This window comes from Episyrphus balteatus, chromosome 2 (assembly GCF_945859705.1).
Source record: "Episyrphus balteatus chromosome 2, idEpiBalt1.1, whole genome shotgun sequence".
NCBI lineage: Eukaryota > Metazoa > Arthropoda > Insecta > Diptera > Syrphidae > Episyrphus > Episyrphus balteatus.
Window position 1 is genome coordinate 112312646 of NC_079135.1, and position 22531 is coordinate 112335176.

At 31.0% G+C, this 22531-nt stretch overlaps 2 protein-coding genes across 6 annotated transcripts in view; one reads left to right on the top strand and one right to left on the bottom strand.

Moving 5' to 3' along the window:
- LOC129911087 (longitudinals lacking protein, isoforms N/O/W/X/Y) overlaps positions 1-22531 on the bottom strand; it is a 329276-nt gene that overhangs the window by 273083 nt on the left and 33662 nt on the right. The window lies entirely within an intron of this gene.
- On the top strand, positions 5106-10130 carry LOC129909659 (uncharacterized). Its single transcript, XM_055986734.1, has one exon. The coding sequence runs from the start codon at positions 5106-5108 to the stop codon at positions 10128-10130; it is 5025 nt and encodes a 1674-aa protein (XP_055842709.1).

The window sequence follows — 22531 nt, forward strand, 5'->3', positions numbered from 1 at the left end:
TGACGGTCGATGAGTTTGTCTGACGGGGTTCTTGTTTTTTGAAAAAAAAAATTCTAAGAATAGGGTGGCATACAAAAAAAAAATAAAAACAAAAACAAAAATACAAATTTACAAACAAAAACAAAGCGAATACAAAAAAAAAAATAACAGAAATGTCTAACGAGACGGTTATTTCACTTTTGCTTTTTTTCCGGTGACCCACCCTTTGTAACGTTGCACGCCCTTGTTCCTCATCATCATCGTCGTCGTCTTTGACTGAATGTTTTCCCTTTTCATTTTTGTGTTGTTGTGTCGTTGTCGTGGGTCGTTTTTTTTTTTTTTTTATTTGTTTCGTCGCTTATGTTTATGGTTGATGAATTTACGCGAAATTGCAATGTCTGGAGTTTTTTTCGTCGTCGTTGTTTTTGTTATTTTATCGCAGGTGAATTGCACACACTAATACGACACAACTCTAACCCCTAAAACGTGGGTATTTAATATTTTTTCTGCCGGTGTTTTCTTCTGCTTTAATTTTCAGTTTTTTTTTTTTTTGTTTTCTTCTTTTTTTTTCGTTATTTTTGTTTGCTTGTTTATCGATCGATGTGTCTGGTCTGGAGGTGCGCACATTAACCAAAGAAAATGCAGAAAAGCGAGGAAAATCTGGCTAAGGACTACTAAAGACACTGCGATGGCTATATGGAGGACGACGCGACAAAACAGTGGAACGACAAAGGAGATACTCCCTTTTGCTGTCCATAAAGCACACACATGCAATATAGCAAACTTACGAGTTACCGTAGTACAAAGTTGACTCTTGATTTCAGGGTCGCATTGCAGCTCTGTCATGTTAAAGGTAACAAAGACTTTAGTTTTTGAATTAAAATAACAAAATTGTTCCTTTAAAAATTCGAACAGAAGTGTTTTTTGAGCTTTTAGAACAATTTCTTTCTGCCCACTGCCCCAGTCTTTTTAATTCAAATGAAAAAAATCGGGAGACGGACACAATCCCGAAATTTTGAATTCAGAATCCTGAAAATCCAGAATCTAGAAAACAGAGAATCCCGAAAATCCAAAATCACGAAAGCCCAAAATCCCGAAAATCCGAAATCCAGAAACGTCAAAATGGGTTTTCAGGATTTTGGGTTTTCGGGATTGTGGATTTTTGGAATTCTGGGTTTTCAGGATTTTGGGTTTACGGGATTTCAGTTTTCGGTATTTTGACCCCAAAACGAAAAAAATTTTATCAAAATCGATATTGTCATTTTTGAGGATATGATTCAAATTTACTCTCAAACTTGTGGAAACTTGCCTAAAGCTTCAAATACCATTTTTGGGCATTTAGCCCTTTGGTTAAGGCCATTTAAATCTCAAGTACTACCCTGTGATTCTTTATGTCTGAGTCACTTGGTCTTTCCGAAAAGGATTTTGAAAATTTTCTTGCAGATATCCTAGTGTGGTTCTATAGACACATATAGCTAGTCTGTCCAACTCTCTTATGAACACCATCAAGCCACCATAGAGCACAGCAGAGCACCAGACTAGTCATCCAGACGATGATTATTATAAAGATATGTGCAACCAAACAGGTGGTGGCTTGATGGGAAGACACACCATATAGTATGCATCACAGAGCTCCATACCAGACTTTGTACATGTTGTCGTCCTCTCTGTATACAGTATAGTTTGTCTTAGCCAATTTGGCTAGCACAGTTTGTAGGTGGTGTCACCTTAAAGGGAAGGGTATATTGCTGAATGGTTATTGCGGCAATGATTGAAAAAGGAAGCTCTAGCTTAAGGAGACAGACAGAGAGAATATGGTGGAAAGTGTATAGACAGGAGGGGTTTTGAGTTTTGATGGTATGATGTCGCATGTTTTCGCGACGTTAACATTAAATTGCAAAAAGTATTCATTTCGGATGTTTTTTGTTTTTTTTTTCTGTTTTTTTTTCTTGTTGTAGGTGAAAGTGTAGTTGAAAGTCAGAAAATTTGATGGATTTAGACAAGTAAGTATTTTAAATAGCATGGGACAGTCTAGAGAAAAATGAGGATGCGATGTCTGTAATGCAAATGGGTTTTATAGAAATTGTATGATTTTTTATTATAGGGAGTAAGTTGTAAATTGAGATGACACATTTCATAGAAAAATTTATAATCTTTAAAAAAAAATCAATGCATTCATGACTAAATTTTGGACAACAAGAATGTTTTACTAATAATTTACCTTAAGGGCTTATAAGAAGATTTCTTCATTGGATTTTTATATTTTTTATATTTTTATATTATTACCTACATATATTTTTTATATTTTTATATTTTTATATTTTTATATTTTTATATTTTTATATTTTTATATTTTTATATTTTTATATTTTTATATTTTTATATTTTTATATTTTTATATTTTTATATTTTTATATTTTTATATTTTTATATTTTTATATTTTTATATTTTTATATTTTTATATTTTTATATTTTTATATTTTTATATTTTTATATTTTTATATTTTTATATTTTTATATTTTTATATTTTTATATTTTTATATTTTTATATTTTTATATTTTTATATTTTTATATTTTTATATTTTTATATTTTTATATTTTTATATTTTTATATTTTCATATTTTTATATTTTTATATTTTTATATTTTTATATTTTTATATTTTTATATTTTTATATTTTTATATTTTTATATTTTTATATTTTTATATTTTTATATTTTTATATTTTTATATTTTTATATTTTTATATTTTTATATTTTTATATTTTTATATTTTTATATTTTTATATTTTTATATTTTTATATTTTTATATCTTTATATTTTTATATTTTTATATTTTTATATTTTTATATTTTTATATTTTTATATATTTATATTTATTTTTATTTTTATATTTTATTTTTATGAAAACTCCCTAAATTTATCCCTTTAATTGTTCCCATAAGAAGCAAGTCCATAATCAATCTTTATTAACAAAAAGTTCTCGCCATTATTCTCATAATCACTTTAAGTTCCAAGTGATTCAATTTAAACTGATTAATTGTTCGGACAGACCCTCACTCTTAACAAATCTTGCTGCATAATATACTGTTGTTCAACCACACATTAAAATGAATTTAAATACAAATTAAAACATATTGTATAATTTTATAAAAGAAATGAATTTACTAAACACTGAATTAAAAGATTAAATAATTTATTAAAAATCTTGTTTTTCATTTTTTTTTAAGATCACATATTACATATCACATTTTAAATTCTTAATCTAACTTAATTCTAAACTTAAAATTAATAAAAATTCTTAATATTCAGCTTCAATCCTGAAAAAGAAAAAAAAAAATTTTATTATATGTTGCAAAGGTAAAATATCATCAATTTACCCTATTTTATAAATGCAATGTAAATAAAAAAAATTGCAAATTTATGTCCATTGGAGCACCAGCAAAATCCAATTGCCTAATAAGGGAGTTGGAACCTGCAAATGAAAGAAAAATTAGATTAAATTGCTTTAGTTTCATATTTGTGAACTATTAGCACTAAATTACAAACAAAAAATAACACATAAATCACAAAATTAACAATTTACATTGAAGTTGCAATTTGCAACCCTTATATTAAAACACACAACGTCACAAGTTTATTTTTTTTGTATTAAATATACATAAACAATTAAAATAAACAAATATAATCACTTCAATGACTAAACGAAAATGTTTAATTGTATATAAACAATTAAATAAACAAATTTACAACAAAAAGGTTTATCAAAACATAACCTACAAAGTACACATATTATTTTTACTAAAATTTCACTTATAAATTTATGTCCCCGAACAAATACACATTAAATTTAACTAATTTAACAATCTTTTAATATTTTTACAATAAAAAATTAAACAAAACACAAATATTTCACGAATAAAATAAACAAACAAAGTTAAACGTCACTTGTAAACATGCGCGAATAAACAAAGTTGTTTTGACGACACAACTTTATAAACCGAGATTAAAAAACTTATTCACAATACAAATATTTAGTTGGGGAACAATAATTTTGTAATGAATTATAAAAAATGTTAATAATTTATTAATAATTTAATATTTTATAATTCCTAATAGATCCAATAAGTGAAAAAGAGACAAACATATATACCGACAACAACAAACAATCATATGAAAGCTAAGTAGCTGGAAGAAAAATGCTGCCAAGGTTCATTATTTTCAACAAATTTCTACAAATTTGAATGGCAGCACCAAAGCTCGAATTAGAATATAAAAGGGCGACAATTTTCTGGAGAAACTCACTTTTTCCCGACATCTCAAGCAAGAAGGATCGTACAAAATTGTAAGTTGTAAATCAAATTGAAATTGTTTTACGAATATATACGTAAAACAAATATAATTTGATATAATTTTTTAACATTAACATTTAATACTAAATAGTAAAGAAAAGGTGGAATTCGAAGTTGAAATCGATCGATGACAATATACGTCGTTCGAACATAATCTCGAAAAAACCCTTTTTTAATTGTGATCGTTAGTAATTAATTAACATAAAGTAGTATTTATAATTAAAAATTCGATTGGAAAGTGTTCGATGACAATATACGTCAAGCACAAATCTTTCGAAAATAGTTATTTATATTAAATTTAATTAATTAAGCATTATCCAATAATTGTTAAGAAATTAAACGGATAATAAAACTTACATTTATTAATAAAATTATCACCGCTTCCGACTTCTTATTTTTATGAATTTTGAACCTTCGTCGAATACGTACATTCGTAAGTATCAACGTTGGTCAAAAAACATTGGTGGTTCCATCCAGGAACGGTGATAAATATTAATAATTTGTTAGTTTATTAAAACCGAATATTCTTCTTTTTTTTTATTATTTTTTTTTGTTCACTTTGTTTTTTTTTCTGTGCTAATCACAGCAAAAAAAAATCAATTACACGACCGGGTCACAAATTAATCGCATTTATATCCATTCAATCATGAATGATCTTGACAAGCTATTAGTCAACCAACTCGTTTTGAAAACGAAGATTGAAAAAACAATCGAAAATGGCAAAAAAACCAGATTGGAAAAACGAACGGCTGGTTTTTACAAACAAAAAATGATCGATATGCGTGAGTTTTGGCATGAATTCGTTAAACAAGATCGACAAATAAATGAAGCCATCATCATATCAAAGGCTGAGTGTGAGAATGCCTATATAAAAAAGCAACAATTCGATGAAATCGAAGTCAAATACGATGAGTATATGGGCGAGCTTGAAGATGGTATCAATAGAACAGCTACAGATACCAACCCAAATTCAACGGTTTTAGCAGAACCTCAGTTCAAATATACTCAATTGCCAAAAATTACATTGCCAAAATTCGATGGTGATTATAATTCATGGAGATCATTTTCCGATTTATTCACATCATTAATTCATGATAACAACCAGCTGCAACCGGTACAAAAACTCCATTATTTAAAGGGATGTCTAAGTGGTGATGCGGAAAAATTATTAAAACATACTCCCATCACTAATCAAGATTATGAACCGGCTTGGAGTAAATTAAAAAAGCGATATGAAAATACTAGAACTTTAGCAAATTTTCACCTCAAGACCCTAGTCAACCAAATCAAAATTACTGCTGAATCGGGAAAGAGCCTAAAAATGTTAGTCGATACAACCGAAGAGTGCTTACAGCAGCTCAAGGCGTTGAAAATAGACACCAGTCAATGGGATGCATTGTTAATATTTTTAATAGTTCAAAAATTACCATTTATGACATTGCGCCTCTGGGAAGAGGAATTGGGAGATAACCAAGAACTTCCAAAATACTCAACATTTTTAGCATTTTTAAACAAAAGGATTCGAGTATTGGAATCCATCGGTAATACCATTGGTGCAAAACCAAGTACCGCCAACATAAAAAGGGAAAACATTCAAACCTATCACACCGTCGTTAATTCTCATTGCCCCGCCTGCAATGAAAAACATTACGTTGGGACCTGTAAAACTTATTTAAATATGGATGTACCTACACGCAAAAAAATAATTAAAGCATCGAATAGATGCCTTAACTGTTTTTCAAACAAACATTCGCACGCAAAGTGTCGAAATAAGTTTAAATGCAAACAATGTCATCAATCACATCACACTACACTTCATTTCGATGAGTCTTCATCAAAGGATTCAAATACTGAAAGGGTTAATAGTAATGATGCTGAAAGGACAAACACTTTCCTGTCAATGGAAAATTGTAATGCTCTATTGCCAACGGCGTTGGCAACAGCATGTGACCGCAATGGTCGTTCAACAATATTGCGATGCCTGATAGATACAGGATCGCAAACCTCATTCATCACAGAAAAAGCCTGTCAGAGGATGCAAATACGTGGAACACCCACATCAATACAAATTCACGGTCTAAGCAAAAACCAAACTGCATGTTCCAAACAAAGGGTGCAGTTAAGACTTAAATCTACTAAAAACAACCACACGGCGGTAGAAGTGAAAATGTTCGTATTAGAAACAATCACTGACCTACTGCCAGCTAAAGAAACATCAAGTCAAGTCTTAAAACATTTCAAAAATCTTGAACTAGCGGATCCAACATTCTGGAAACCTAATCCAGTCGACATTTTACTTGGAGCTGATGTATATGGCCATATTATTCGCGAAGGCATACGCTACGCTCCAGGTAGATCCGTAGTCGCCATCAACACTATATTTGGATGGATAATATTAGGAAATAATTTTATCTCACCTAACGTTTCAGTAAAGACATTCATCGCAACTACAAACCCCATCAACGAACTCGGATTTCTACTTCAGAAATTCTGGGAGATGGAAGAAGTGCAAACCTTCAACACACAAACTCCAGAAGATCAAAAATGTGAGGAGTTATATAAAGCCAACTATGAACGGCTGCCAAATAATCAATATATGGTAAAATTACCATTCACAGATCCAAATGGACCAAGTCTAGGTTCCTCAAGGGAACTCGCGCTGAGGCGTTATGAATATTTACAAAGGAAACTATCCAAGAACGCACAACTTAAACGCGAGTATGAAGCCTGTTTGGATGAATATATAACCATGGGTCACATGGAAGAATGTGAACCACCCAAACCAAATGAACCACATTATTACATACCACATCATGCGGTTTTTAAACAAAGCACCACTACCAAACTACGGGTAGTTTTCGACGCATCTGCTAAAACTACAAATGGTAAATCACTGAACGAGCAATTATTGATCGGTCCAACCATACAACCGAAGTTATTCTCTACTGTTCTCAATTGGAGAAAACATAAGGTAGTGATCACAGCAGACGTTGAAAAAATGTATCGAATGATTTGGATGCACCCAGAACACCGCACGTTTCAGCGCATCCTATGGAGAGATCCAGAAACAAAAATGCTTAAAGATTATCAACTTAAGACCGTCACCTTTGGCGTGTCCCCTGCACAATTTTTATCCGTTCGCACAGTACAACAAGCAGCCCTAGATGAACAAGAAACATATCCATTAGCAGTGAAGGCAACATCATCAGAATTTTACGTTGATGATTTACTGAGTGGAGCAGAAACCATCGATGAATGCCTGGAATTACAAAGGCAGTTACGAGATATGCTTAGTAAGAGTGGATTTAAACTCCGAAAGTGGGCAAGTAACCGAGTAGAAGTCATATCACACTTACCAACAGAAGATAAGGAGCTACAAGGTTCACTCGAACTACAAGAAACGGAATCTGTAAAAACTCTGGGAATTCGATGGTATCCTGCAGAAGACTACTTCACTTTTAATGTTCAAGGTTTATCAGATACGCAGGCCAAAACCAAACGTATCATACTCTCGGAAATAGCATCATTGTACGATCCAGTTGGATGGATCTCGCCTATCATCATAACAGCCAAAATACTTATTCAAACCCTTTGGATCGGCGGTTACTCTTGGGATAGCAAGGTTTCTCAAGATATCACACAACAATGGTACGATTTTAAAGAGGATTTAAAAAATCTGAATAAACTAAAGATTCCGCGATGGATTGGTATATCGAAAACCAACCAAACAAACCAAATTCACGGATTTTGTGACGCTTCTATTAAAGCATATGCCGCAGTTCTATATATTCGAACCCAAGATGAAAATGGAAACATCAAGGTAAATTTATTAACTGCAAAATCCAAGGTTGCTCCAGTAAAACCAATAACTTTACCTCGTTTGGAATTAAACGGCGCATTGTTGCTAGCCAAACTTATAAAAGCTACGATTCAAGACATGCAACTTGAAACCTTTCCTGTATTTCTATGGACGGATGCTACTATTGTTTTACAATGGATTCGAGAGCATCCATCGAAATGGAAAACTTACGTTGCAAACAGAGTTGCAGAAATTCAAGATGTGACACCTACTGAATATTGGCATCATGTTCCCACAAAGGATAATCCAGCTGATTTAGCTTCGCGGGGAATAACAACCAGGCAAATCCTTGATTGTGATCTATGGTGGCATGGACCTGAATGGCTTAGCCAAAATCAAACCCAATGGCCAAGAAATCCAATTCAACTCGAAGGAACAACCTTAGAAGCCAAGGCACCATCTATAAACACATTACTTTCAACGTCTTCAAGCGACTGGTTGCCAAAGTATTCATCATACACTAAACTTGTCAGAGTAATAGCTACGGTATTGCGATTCGTCGAAAATTGTCGCGACCGTGAAAATAAACGAACAAGTCCGTTATCCGTTAAGGAATTGAATGAATCAAGCACGCTGATCTTAAAAATGGTACAAATCTCAGCCTTTAAATCTGAGTTAGATATATTCAAGGCAGAAAAACCTCTATCCAAGAAAAGTCAGCTTATAACGCTTAGCCCATTCTTAGATGGAAATGGTTTGATCCGAGTTAGAGGTAGACTGGAAAACGCAGATGTTCCATATGATATGAAACACCCCATCATTTTACCACGAGATCATCACGTTTGTAACTTGATTATTGATAAGGCCCATAAGGAAACATTGCATGGAGGCACTTCATTGGTTCTTAACACTCTTCGCAATAATTTTTGGATCCTCGATGGAAAACGAGTCGTAACACGGGAAATTCATAAATGCGTTATATGTGCAAAACATCGAGCAGCAACAACGCAACAACTAATGGGAGCTTTGCCGGCACCTAGAGTTAACCTCACAAGACCCTTTACACATGTGGGTATTGATTACGCTGGACCCATACAACTTAAAATGTCCACTCACAGAAACGCAAAACATTACAAAGGATATTTTTGTATCTTCGTATGCATGGCAACCAAAGCTATACATATAGAGGTCGTATCAGATTTGACCTCAATGGCTTTCATAGCAGCTTTAAAAAGGTTCGTGTCTCGACGAGGATTATGCTCGGACATATATTCAGATTGCGGAACGAACTTTAAAGGTGGAAAGGTGAAATTGGATCGCGATCTAGAACAAGCCATCAAGGAAGCAGCTCCAAACATAGCAAATTATTTGTCAACCTTAAACATTAACTGGCATTTCAACCCACCTGCCGCTCCACATCACGGAGGATTATGGGAAGCAGGTGTAAAATCCATCAAATATCATTTACGTCGTGTGCTAGGCACAACGGTTTGCACATTTGAAGAACTCGCGACATTGCTTGCTCAAATTGAAGCATGTCTAAACTCAAGACCCTTATGTGCATTGAGAAATGATATTGATGATCTGGCGGTTCTAACCCCAGGTCACTTCCTCATCGGTCAGGCTTTAAATGCAATCCCTGAACCTGACCTAACAGCATCAAACTCTTCGTTCAACCAAAGATGGAAACATGTCCAACAAATGAATCAACATTTTTGGAAAAGATGGTCAACGGAATATTTAAACCGTCTCCAACAACGCCCTAAATGGCTAACCAACGAACAAAGCCTTAAGGTTGGAGATGTTGTCCTAATAAAGGATGAAAACACTCCACCGACTGCTTGGCCTTTAGGGATAATACAAATGATTCATCCTGGAAAGGATGGATTGGTACGAGTTGTAACGGTTCGAACAAGATTTAGTACTTGTCAAAGACCCATTGTAAAAATTTGTCGTTTGCCGATCGACCAAGTCGAAACTATTACGACAACATGAAACCAATTTATACTAATACTTTGTCCATGTGTTGTTTGTAGTAGTTACATGTCGTGTCGTACTTATAAAACTTTCATACAAATTTCTACAGATAAATATTCTTACAGTTTAATATGCAATCCAACTGGGACGATATGGATTATATCACCATTCTTGAGGATATAAGGTTTTCACCACCTACCATTTCAACCCCATTGGTAGAATTGATACAGGAAAACCTAAGGTGGTCGGCTGAAGTGGAGAATGAATCCGAATTAAGGTGGTCGGCTGAAGTGGAGAATGAATCCGAATTTATTCAAAATAATGAAGGCTTTACCGAACCCCAAATACAAATTCATAGAAACGAAGGCATACCGATTCCGGTTACTATTAATGGGTCGACGATACATTCCCTCGATAGATTACGCCCATCCTCCACTATACAAGAAATAAAAATGAGGATAGATAATGATTATCAGAAGTTTATAACCCGCGAAGGGGAAGAACTCTTCATTAACAGGGATACTCTTAGTAGGATTGATTTTGAAAGGATCCGAAATAGTAAGAGGAAGCAATTTTCGGTAAACCTACCTGACAGGTACCAAGTTAAGGTAAACGTAAACAAGGCTGGAAAGGTTGTCTTTCATCACCACCATCGCCGTGGGATAGAAAAAATAAAGGCCAGAATACTTGAACGTAACCGTTCAACGGGGGGAGTATGTTCAACCACACATTAAAATGAATTTAAATACAAATTAAAACATATTGTATAATTTTATAAAAGAAATGAATTTACTAAACACTGAATTAAAAGATTAAATAATTTATTAAAAATCTTGTTTTTCATTTTTTTTTAAGATCACATATTACATATCACATTTTAAATTCTTAATCTAACTTAATTCTAAACTTAAAATTAATAAAAATTCTTAATATTCAGCTTCAATCCTGAAAAAGAAAAAAAAAAATTTTATTATATGTTGCAAAGGTAAAATATCATCAATTTACCCTATTTTATAAATGCAATGTAAATAAAAAAAATTGCAAATTTATGTCCATTGGAGCACCAGCAAAATCCAATTGCCTAATAAGGGAGTTGGAACCTGCAAATGAAAGAAAAATTAGATTAAATTGCTTTAGTTTCATATTTGTGAACTATTAGCACTAAATTACAAACAAAAAATAACACATAAATCACAAAATTAACAATTTACATTGAAGTTGCAATTTGCAACCCTTATATTAAAACACACAACGTCACAAGTTTATTTTTTTTGTATTAAATATACATAAACAATTAAAATAAACAAATATAATCACTTCAATGACTAAACGAAAATGTTTAATTGTATATAAACAATTAAATAAACAAATTTACAACAAAAAGGTTTATCAAAACATAACCTACAAAGTACACATATTATTTTTACTAAAATTTCACTTATAAATTTATGTCCCCGAACAAATACACATTAAATTTAACTAATTTAACAATCTTTTAATATTTTTACAATAAAAAATTAAACAAAACACAAATATTTCACGAATAAAATAAACAAACAAAGTTAAACGTCACTTGTAAACATGCGCGAATAAACAAAGTTGTTTTGACGACACAACTTTATAAACCGAGATTAAAAAACTTATTCACAATACAAATATTTAGTTGGGGAACAATAATTTTGTAATGAATTATAAAAAATGTTAATAATTTATTAATAATTTAATATTTTATAATTCCTAATAGATCCAATAAGTGAAAAAGAGACAAACATATATACCGACAACAACAAACAATCATATGAAAGCTAAGTAGCTGGAAGAAAAATGCTGCCAAGGTTCATTATTTTCAACAAATTTCTACAAATTTGAATGGCAGCACCAAAGCTCGAATTAGAATATAAAAGGGCGACAATTTTCTGGAGAAACTCACTTTTTCCCGACATCTCAAGCAAGAAGGATCGTACAAAATTGTAAGTTGTAAATCAAATTGAAATTGTTTTACGAATATATACGTAAAACAAATATAATTTGATATAATTTTTTAACATTAACATTTAATACTAAATAGTAAAGAAAAGGTGGAATTCGAAGTTGAAATCGATCGATGACAATATACGTCGTTCGAACATAATCTCGAAAAAACCCTTTTTTAATTGTGATCGTTAGTAATTAATTAACATAAAGTAGTATTTATAATTAAAAATTCGATTGGAAAGTGTTCGATGACAATATACGTCAAGCACAAATCTTTCGAAAATAGTTATTTATATTAAATTTAATTAATTAAGCATTATCCAATAATTGTTAAGAAATTAAACGGATAATAAAACTTACATTTATTAATAAAATTATCACCGCTTCCGACTTCTTATTTTTATGAATTTTGAACCTTCGTCGAATACGTACATTCGTAAGTATCAACGTTGGTCAAAAAACAACTGTCATCCAAAATGTTTGTGCAAGCACACCATTTAACCAAATAAAATAACGACGTTACTTTATATATCGTAATTGCATTTCATGCTGTTGGCTCGTGTAAATGCTTAATTATATTAAATTAAAATTACACACAAAGTGAGTTACACACACCAAATGCGTTGTTGTTGTTGTCATTTTGAGAGTTGTTTGTGGAATTTTGAAAATTTTTGCAACTCCATCTAGTAAATTGCAAAAAATATTTTGCGAATCATTTAAGATTACAGGCAGTTCAGTTAATTGGACACATTGCGATCATTGCAGTTGGAATTTTTTTTTTCTTTTTGATAATGATGATGGCAGTGAGTGTGTTAAATTTGTATTGGCACATGGAATTTTAATATAAGATATTAGCTTTCTTTAATGAAAGAAAAATGTCATAGGTAAATGTTAAATTTATGATTTTTAAAAAACTAAATGGGGAAATATTTTAACTTTCATTGTAAAAGCAGCCTTAAACCACCAATGGTGCACTATGGTCTGTGAGGCTATTAAAATATGACTACCGATTTTTGTCCTTTTTAAAAGATTTAAATTTGTGTTCGTCAAATAGTGAAAATATCCTTAGCTTAAGATTTTAAACATATTATATTGTAGTTGTTCAGTTAAAATAGAATTGATGGAAAACAGCAGTCTGACTGCAAGCGTTGGAAACATATGAAAAATTGAAAAGTCAACTTGTTTCACAACTCATTCAAAGCGAACTAAGAGGGTCACTGTGGCGTATTCGAACATTTGTTAATTCAAAAATCTTTTCTTCAAAATTTGTTGATATTTTTAATTTTATTTAGGTATATGAAAACTATTTTTGTGAAAGGGTGTTTTTTTTTTAAAGTGGTTGAGTTATCTGTGAGAAAGTTATCATAACAGCTAATACAAATTGTGTTAATTTTATAAATTAGGTGAAAACATTTATTTTACTATAATAACCCTCTGTAGGCACACCTCTTTTTTGTGACGTGATAGGCACACAGGTGCGAATTTGGTTTTTACTTTTTCATGTCGCTAGAACTTTTTTGGGTCACAATATTTTATAGAGAATCAAGTATGAAATTGATGTAGAATATTCCGAAGAATTCGAATATTGTATGTTGAACATAAACTCTTATTCCCTACTTTTTCCTCTACGCAAACTGTCACATAAGGATTTATGTAGAACTTAAATGCTTAGCTTAAGTTTCTATTCAACAAACGGGTCTAAGGAGTCTATAAAATTATCTTGAGTGAAAGGGTGTTTTTTTTTAATAAATGATGAAATTAGTACCACAAAAATTGGGAAAAAAATGGCACTCCAAAGAAAATTCTTAAAAATATTTTATTTACAATAGCATAGTCTATAAAAATATTTAAGATAAAAGGGTTTTTTTTTGGGTAATAAGGCATCAATGGTACAAAAGGTACCTTTACGAAATTTATTAAAAATGTTTTCTTTGCTATGGGATGGGAAAAACGAATTAAATAAGTCTATACATTTTTTGCAACTGAAAGGGTGTTTTTTTCAAGTGAAGAGAAAATGTTGGTTTATTAAAAAAAAAAAAACTAAGTAATAATAATGGTACCATCCACCCCACCCTAATGAAATTGGGTGAAAACGTTGCAATTATAAAAAAAAAAAACTAGAATAAAGATTTTTTCATAGAATAAGTTTGGATGAAAGGTGTTTTTTTTTCGAAGTGACAGTACATTTTGTTATTTGCTCCTCAAAAAACAAATAATGCAATAAGGTATTTTTGGTAATACAATGTAAAAGGGCTTGGAAGAAAAAAATTAATCCCATTACCTACCATATATGGATTCAAAGTACTTTTGTATTTTACCAACTTAAAAATTGACTCGTGCCTCTTATCAAAACGTATTACCCAAATTTCTTACCCTTTTAATGCATTATTTTTTCTACTCATTTTCAATCCATTTTTTTTTTTCAGTTTTTTTTTTATCATTATTCACTGAACGAAGTGATGCTGCTCGTCTTCCTTATTCGCAATCATTTCTGCTTATTGCGATTCATTACGAATCTAATGAACGATCTTAATGATACACTGGCTGGTGGCGATAGTTCACCATAGAGTTTTTGCTCATGAGACGATAATGTTGCTGCTGATGCTAGTGGCAGCAGCTGTTGATGCTGGTAGCGCCAGCACTTTGCATCGTCATAGTCCTCCTCCTCATCATCATCACCATTCACCATTATTGCTTGCATTAAGATGAAAAAAAAAAAATAATATATTTCCACTACGAGTAAAAATAATGCACTATTGATGGTCGTTTTGTTAGTTAGTGTATCTGTCTATATGCGGTAATAGAAGAAAGTAAATTTGTACTACTGTCAGAAAGATTATGACACATGAGCACCTATTTAGTTTAAAAAAATTGAATTAAATTGATATTTTAATAGAAGCAAAGCCTTGACCCTATTTGGAGTGTTAAAATTTTGTAGTAAGGCACATTTAAGATCGGCAATCTAACGGATGTATATGTCAGCATTTTTAAGGTCTGATCTTTTTCTTCGAACTGACACTGACAGCTTTGAAATATTTAAAAAAAAAATGCAAAACACCATAACGTTCATTCTGATTAAATCTTGAAAGGTTGAAAACTTTCAAAAAAAAAACAAAAAACATAAAACATAAAACAAAACGGATATCCAATCGGAAGTAAACATACAACAACCTTAAGCAACGGATGCACTTAACTAAAAAATTGCATTTACAACCAAATTGCATTGACTTGATGTCAAACAAAAATAAACAAACTAAAAAAAAAAAAATTCAACTAATTTACTTGGAATTTGTGACAGCACAAAACTCAAGTGAGTGCAAAAATATAATAAATAATAATTTGACACCCTCACTTAATTTAAACTGGTGTGGTGACAGTTCTTGAAGCTTAAAGCAATATACAAATGAACTGCGAGAGAGGTGTAGATAAGACTTTATTGCAATCAACTTACTTGTACATTTAAGTGTGGTCGTCGTTGTAGTGTCGTACTCATAGAAGTGCTACACGAGAACGTGCTATTAACCACAAAATAAAAAAAAAAAAATACGCGTCGCGAAAAAAAAGTCACATGAAGAAAAAAAAATGCAAAAAAAACGCAACCATTGTGAATATAACCACCGTTTACCTATTTCCCTTTTAACAATAATAAAAATGAAAATACATAATAAAAAAAGGGATCGTCTTGGCCGCCCATATTTGGTGGCCACAACTTAGCCGATAGTAAAAACAGATTACCACTTGCTATTGCTTTTAATTTAAATCGTTAATTGCGTTATATCGTTGGTTGTTTTTTTTTTTTTTTTAATTTAACGCTAACTTACATCGGATATCACTTGCACCCCTCGCGCACGTTATAAACTTTTGGGTCGCTCACTTAATCTCGGGTTTCGCATGTCGTGCTCAGCCATAAGAACATGAAATGTCTTGAAAATGGAGAACTGCAGAACAGTGGAAAATAAAAATTTAAAAAAAAAAAATTATATACAAATCCTCCATTGGCAGGAGGAAGGGTTCATCGCAACAGCAATTCCAAGAATTTTTGGGGTCTTCGCGACTTTAAAAATTTTTTTTTTTTTGTTTGTTTTGCTGAGCAATGCACGAAAAGCCTGACTCAATGTAAGATTGACCACTAGAGTTTTGAAAAAAAGATCTTTTTGTTTTTTGTTTTTTTTTTTTTTTTTTGGTGTTGGTATAGCGTTTTACCTTTTGCACCTAGTTGAACACGTAATTAATTTATGTTAAGATGAAGATACACATAACATTCATACTTAAAGACTTATAATTATAGAGTGAGTGATTAGTTCAGTGTAAGGGGTGGGGAGAGATCAGTATTTTGTGTTGATATTACGCAGAATTGTTTTTAATTCATTTTATTGTGTATAATTACTGTAGTAAATTAAACACAGTTCTTAATAATTATGGAACCTAAAACATCCTTTGTGAAAATACTTTAATCTTTGTCGATTTAAGTTTTCAAAAACTTTAATGTTACGAAAAACATTGTAGTTTTGCTTTCAAGATTATAATTTTTAACAACTGAAGCCTAAAATCATTTCTGTGGGCCTAGTGGTTTCTACCATATTGCGTTTCAAATATTGTCAATTTTTTCGAAATCGAATAGTTTTTTTTTAATACAAGGTAGGTTTTTTCGGTATATCTATCCGTATACATCTAACTACATTGCATTTATAGCATAGCTAATTAATATATTTAAAGAAAAAATATTTTTTTTTAACAAAACAAAAAAAAAAATAGTTACGCATACACCACAGTGACCCCTTAAAAATTTTTTTTTGTTGGTTTAAAAATGAATTTCTATGTACTTACGGTAAAATTTACAAGCCATGCTCATATTGTTTATTTATTACTAATTGTATTTTTTATTTAGAAAAGAGCGATATGAAATTTTCTAGCTATTATTTAATTTACAACTTTTTAAGTTTAAACTTTTTTTGTATTAAATTTATCATTCTCCAAGATTTTTATCATTCTCAAAGTTGAGATAACAATGACATTACGATGATAGAGAATGCAATTAAAGGTGGTCCCGCAAGATATTCTGTTTTTGGAGTTATTTTTTTTTGCAAAATATCTTTTCTATTTCGCTTTATTTGGCGACTTTAACTGTCTTATATTAATTTAGGAAAAGTTCAATGTTCTCGTAAACGGTTTCAATTATTTCAAAAGCTAGTTAAACAAAATCTATCTCTATGTGATTTTTTGCTTTTGAAGACAGTTTAGGATTAATGGTACCTGCCATATTTTTTAACATCTGAATTTCTTCCAAACGAAACAATGATATAAATTGTATGACTTGAATTTCAGCCATTTTTTGAATTTGTTTGAAAATTTGAGTTTTTGGTATTTAGAATAAAAATTGCTAATAGCGAAAATTGCCATACCAACTTAATTTAAAAAGTTTTTGTTTTTAAATTGTTTATAAAACAATGTTTATTTATTAACCACTCAAACGATTTTGAAAATCTTTTTTAAAATATGTAAATAAAAAAAGGAAATTAAATTGCAGGAAAAAAAATTACTTTTGAATTTTTTTTTTTTTTTAAATTTTAGAAGACAAGATATTGAATTTTTTATTTTTAAGTTTTTAGTCTTAGGTTTTAATTACACGGTGTAACATTCAAAATATACGCGGGCGGAGACCTATCAGGTTTTGTAGAGCTAGTCGCACTGATTACGAAACGGTATTTGAAAATCCCATAACACCCCCAAAATCTGGAGTTACCGGCAAAAAACGGTTTTTTGGACCTTCACCCATTGAAAAAATTCTAGCTTCGTCATTTTTTTTACAGTTTTTGATAGAAGATAAATATACCTTTTCAACAATGTATAAAACATGTAACTCGGTTAAACCACTTAGAATTTATAAGCTGTCAAAGTTCAAAAATTACATTTTTTTCGTCATTTGCCCAACTTCGGCATCAATTTAAAGTATATGTTTTCAAAACAACATGCTATTTAAAAAATATATTCTAAAACTATATCTGAAAATCACTTCAAAATTGGCTTAGAAAAAAAATTTTTCGATTTCAACCCAGATACAGAAATTCGAACTTTTAGGTATAGAACAAAAATGTTGTTTCGGCACGTAGTAGGATAACTTGGGTGCCAGGATTTGATAACGGGTTTTTGTAGAGGAGCTCAATACAAACATTTTTTTCTTTGGGAGGGGGCTCTATTTCTCCCCGTTTAGGTGGGAGGGGCATTTTTCTAAAAAAAAATTATCAAAATAAAAAAAAATTATTAAAAAACAACGGCAACACTTACAGTAATAAATTATACCATTTCCGAAAGGCAAAATTGTACATTTGATTGGAATTTTTAAATCAATATAATAAAAACAATAGTTTTTGAAATAATCGATTTTAAAGTTAAAAATAGGCGAAAAAATTTTTTTAAAGCTCATTTTATACTATTTTTGTCCAGACTGGGAATTTTAGTAAAAAAAAATTACTCACACAGAAAACTACCTCAATTGATTCCTTATCGAACAGTGAAAACTACATGTTTCTATGTCTTCTAGTTTATGAGAAAATTGAAAAATAAAAACAAATAAAAACAAAAAATACTTTGAAAAAAGAAAAATCTGATAAAATAATTTTTCAATTTTCTCAAAAATTAGAAGACATAGAAACATATAGTTTTCACTGTTGGATAAAAACCTCATTTTTGTAACACCGTGTTATTAATTGATAAAAAAAATGCCATACGAAACTTTATTTTTAATTTTTTTATCAATAAATTGTTTTTTTTTTTTAAACCACTCCAAGGATTTTGAAAATTGTATTTTGAAAATCATCTAAATAAAATACAACTAAATTTTAAATATAAACAAATTATTAAAAAAAATATAGATAAATTGCGGATACATACTTTCATTTGGGATGTTTTTTTGTTTATTTTTATCAAGTGTTTCTTTAATTTTCTTAAACCTTAGACTGTCCTTAGCTTTGTTAATTCATCTAGAATCGTTTGATTTTAAAGAAAAATCATTTAAGAAACATCACACACATAACACATTAGCCATTGAGTAACATATAGACAATGACTCGCCCTTTTCCTTTGGGTAACAACTAAGTATGCCAAGATTTGTGTCGACCCTTTCAATTGTGTGTCGCATATATAAATCTGTAACAATGCCACCCTTATGTGTCTTTTTCGATTTTCTTCTTGTTTTTTTTTTTTTTTTTTAATTTGTGTTGCGTTTTTGTAAGAAAATTATTTTTTTTTTTTCTTTAACAAGTGCTTATCCTTCGAATAGAATATTCATCTCGACATTACGCCTTTGTGATTGTGCGTCATATTTTTTTCTCACCATTTCCTTTTCTTTTTTTATGTAAAAAAAATATACATAAATATTCCACTGCAAGGAAATCCTTGCAAAATAGAAAAAAAAAATTATAAGCTTCCCCATCGCCATTACAAAGGATCACATCAACTGCAAAGTCTATATATATGTAAAACAACAACAAAAAAAAAAGTGCATAAAACCTACATATCTTGGCATATGGGGTGCGTTTTTTTATGCGAACAACTTGAGGTCTAATCCAAGTCAAGGATGACAGTAGCAAAATGTAAATGGGCTAAGGGAAGGGGATTGGGGGTTGCATATATGTTCAAACGCATATGGTAAGATGCATTTGAATGCAACTTGTAACCTACATCGTCTTGTTATCCTGATTAGTTTGTCCCCGCACACACAGTCAACCTCAAGTCCAATATCCTTTGTGATGATGATGATGATGATGGAAGACGGCTATGAGACGTTCTATACCGACCAACCGACCGACCCCTCTGTATAAAGCTTCCGTTTTCTTGATGGCGGTGACACAAAATAGACGCAAAAAAACAAACGCATTCATAACAAACACACACACACACATCTTTGAAAATATAGAAATGATACTCTAATACACGCTGATGCTGACAACAATGATGACGATCATAATGAAGATGATGTAATCTGAAAGAAAATGCGACTTTGCGTTTGCTTTGCTTTTGTCGAAGAGTGTACACATATTTATTTGTGTGTGTGTGTTTGTATATGAAAATGTCCTTAATTATGCCGACTCTTTCGACGACCGACAACGACATCTGACGACGACAATAACGCCAACTGACGTCGTCGTCGGCGTCTCTGTTACTTTTGCTTCTCTTTCTCTGTTTAAAAAGTTCGTATATTTTTGCAACCTTTTGTGCAAACGCGCTAGTTATAAACCTTCGAGGCCTCTTTGCACCAAAGTATCTCCTTCAAAAACTCTCTACTCTCGTTTATACCGCTACCGCCACACCATACCGTTCCTTACCGAGACACTATAGGGAATAGTAGTCGTCCTGGTGCATTGGAAGGATATACAAAATATATACGAATTCAAAACTTCAAAGGAATTTCGCTACACTTCTGATGCACTAATTCTCTGTGAGTTTTGAATCTCAAAGTAAACGTTTGAAGACGCACTTTTTACAAAAAGCAACAAAAAAATATTATGTAGGTGGATGTTGGGAGTTAGGTAGGCACCTTGTATTTTCTCTCTATGATGTGAAGCTTCTCGAGTGTCAAAGGATTTTTATAGAAGAAGATTGAGCTACTGTAATGCTAGTCTACCTATCGTCGTTGTATCCCTCTGAGAGGGAAGGGAGATATAGAGAGAGAGAGAATGCAAAACTCTACAACAGTTCACTGTAATTATTATCATTATTTCTTTGCGAATGTTAAAAAAATTTTTGTGTGGAAAAGTAATTATGTAGAAAGGAAGATAAACAGGGTGTTTCCTAATTTTATTAAAAAAACAAAAAGAGTTTTTTAAACTGTTTTCGACAAATCCTGATCTTAAGAGTTTAGAAAAACCCAAAAAAAAAATTATTTTGGCTAGACAAAAGATGCAATTTTATAAGCTTCTTATAAAATTTGTACCCACTAGCCACCACTTCCGGATTTTTGTTATTTTAAGTTTTGCTAATTTTGGTATTTCAGTTATTATGGATTTTGGGTATTTATACAATTACCTAAAGGGTATTCAGGAATTTCGGTTTACTAGTATAGTATATTTTAAGCCATTCGATTAGGGCCTTCTGGATTTCCAAATTTTGGGAGTCATTTAATTTTTTGGTTTTTCGGGTGTTTTGAATCTAAGGGCTTCGAGTATTTTGGGTATTGTGGATTTTGGGCGTTTTTTTTTTTTTAATTTGTATTATTTATACCCTAGCTATATGTATGTAAAATTATGGATATTCAGATATTTCGGTTTACATTTTCAGTATTTCGAGTCTTGAAAGCTATTGGTGTTGGGGAATTTAATAAAAAATTTTTAACTTAGGGATTATGGGTATTGTTTCATTTTTGATTTTTATTATTTTTACCCTAAAGAATTAAATAGTTTTTAGGAATTTCGGTTAACTACATATGTTTCAGTTAATTTCAACTTATCAAGGCATCTGTTATTTTTCAATTTAAGAAAATTTGGATTTTTTGGATTTCAGAGTTTCGTGTTTTTGGGTTCATAGGGTTTTGTGGATTGTGGGCATTTATTTCTTTTTTTTTAATTCTGATTATTTTTACCCATATGTATGTAGAATTGTGGGTATTCAGGAATTTAGGATAACTATTAATTCAGTATTTCGATTTTTCAAGGCTTTTGGTTCGGGTGTTCGGGATTTTCAAATTTTGGAAACCATTTCTTTTTCTATTTAATCGGTTTTTTTTTTTAATTTCAAAGTTTCATGTTTTTAAAAGATTGATATTTGGTTCTTGAGGTTTTCTGGATTTTGGAAATTTCGGATTTTTTATTTTAACCAATCAGTGTCTTCTGGATTTAAATTTTCATAATGTTGAGGTTTTGTGCTTTTTGGATTACGTATTTGTGGTAAATACATTATTAAATTTTAGATTTTTTTGTTTTTTTTTTGAGATTATTGTTATTATTAGGGTTTCATCGCAATTTTGTGATTTTGCAACTATGGGTTTCCTGGATTTTGTAAGAAGGGTTTTCTGGATTTTGGGTATTCACGTTTAAGTATTGAGAATTTAAAGTAATTTAAAATCATGGGTTTTTGGAATATTACCTACTTTTGTGAAAACGGTTGTTTTTTTCGGAATTTTACTAAATAGAGTGGGAAAGTTTGTTTTAAGTTTATGGGAATTTGTTTTCATGTTTTACTGCTTTCTCATGACTTTGGGATTCCTAGATTTTGGTTGTTAATCGAAAAGTTGTCCTTATTTATGTTTTCTTCGTTTTCTACTAAAATTAATCCTTTAACTAGAATAACTAGCTCAAAATAAAACACCCTGTATGTATTTAGTTGTTTGTTTCTCAAGTGAAGGATGTGTTTTTGTGATAGAAAGTTTAATACATTTAATCCTTTGCGCGGGCGACCGAGCGAACGTTTGTCTGTATGCAATGTGCATGGATGTGTATGTGTGTGATGTA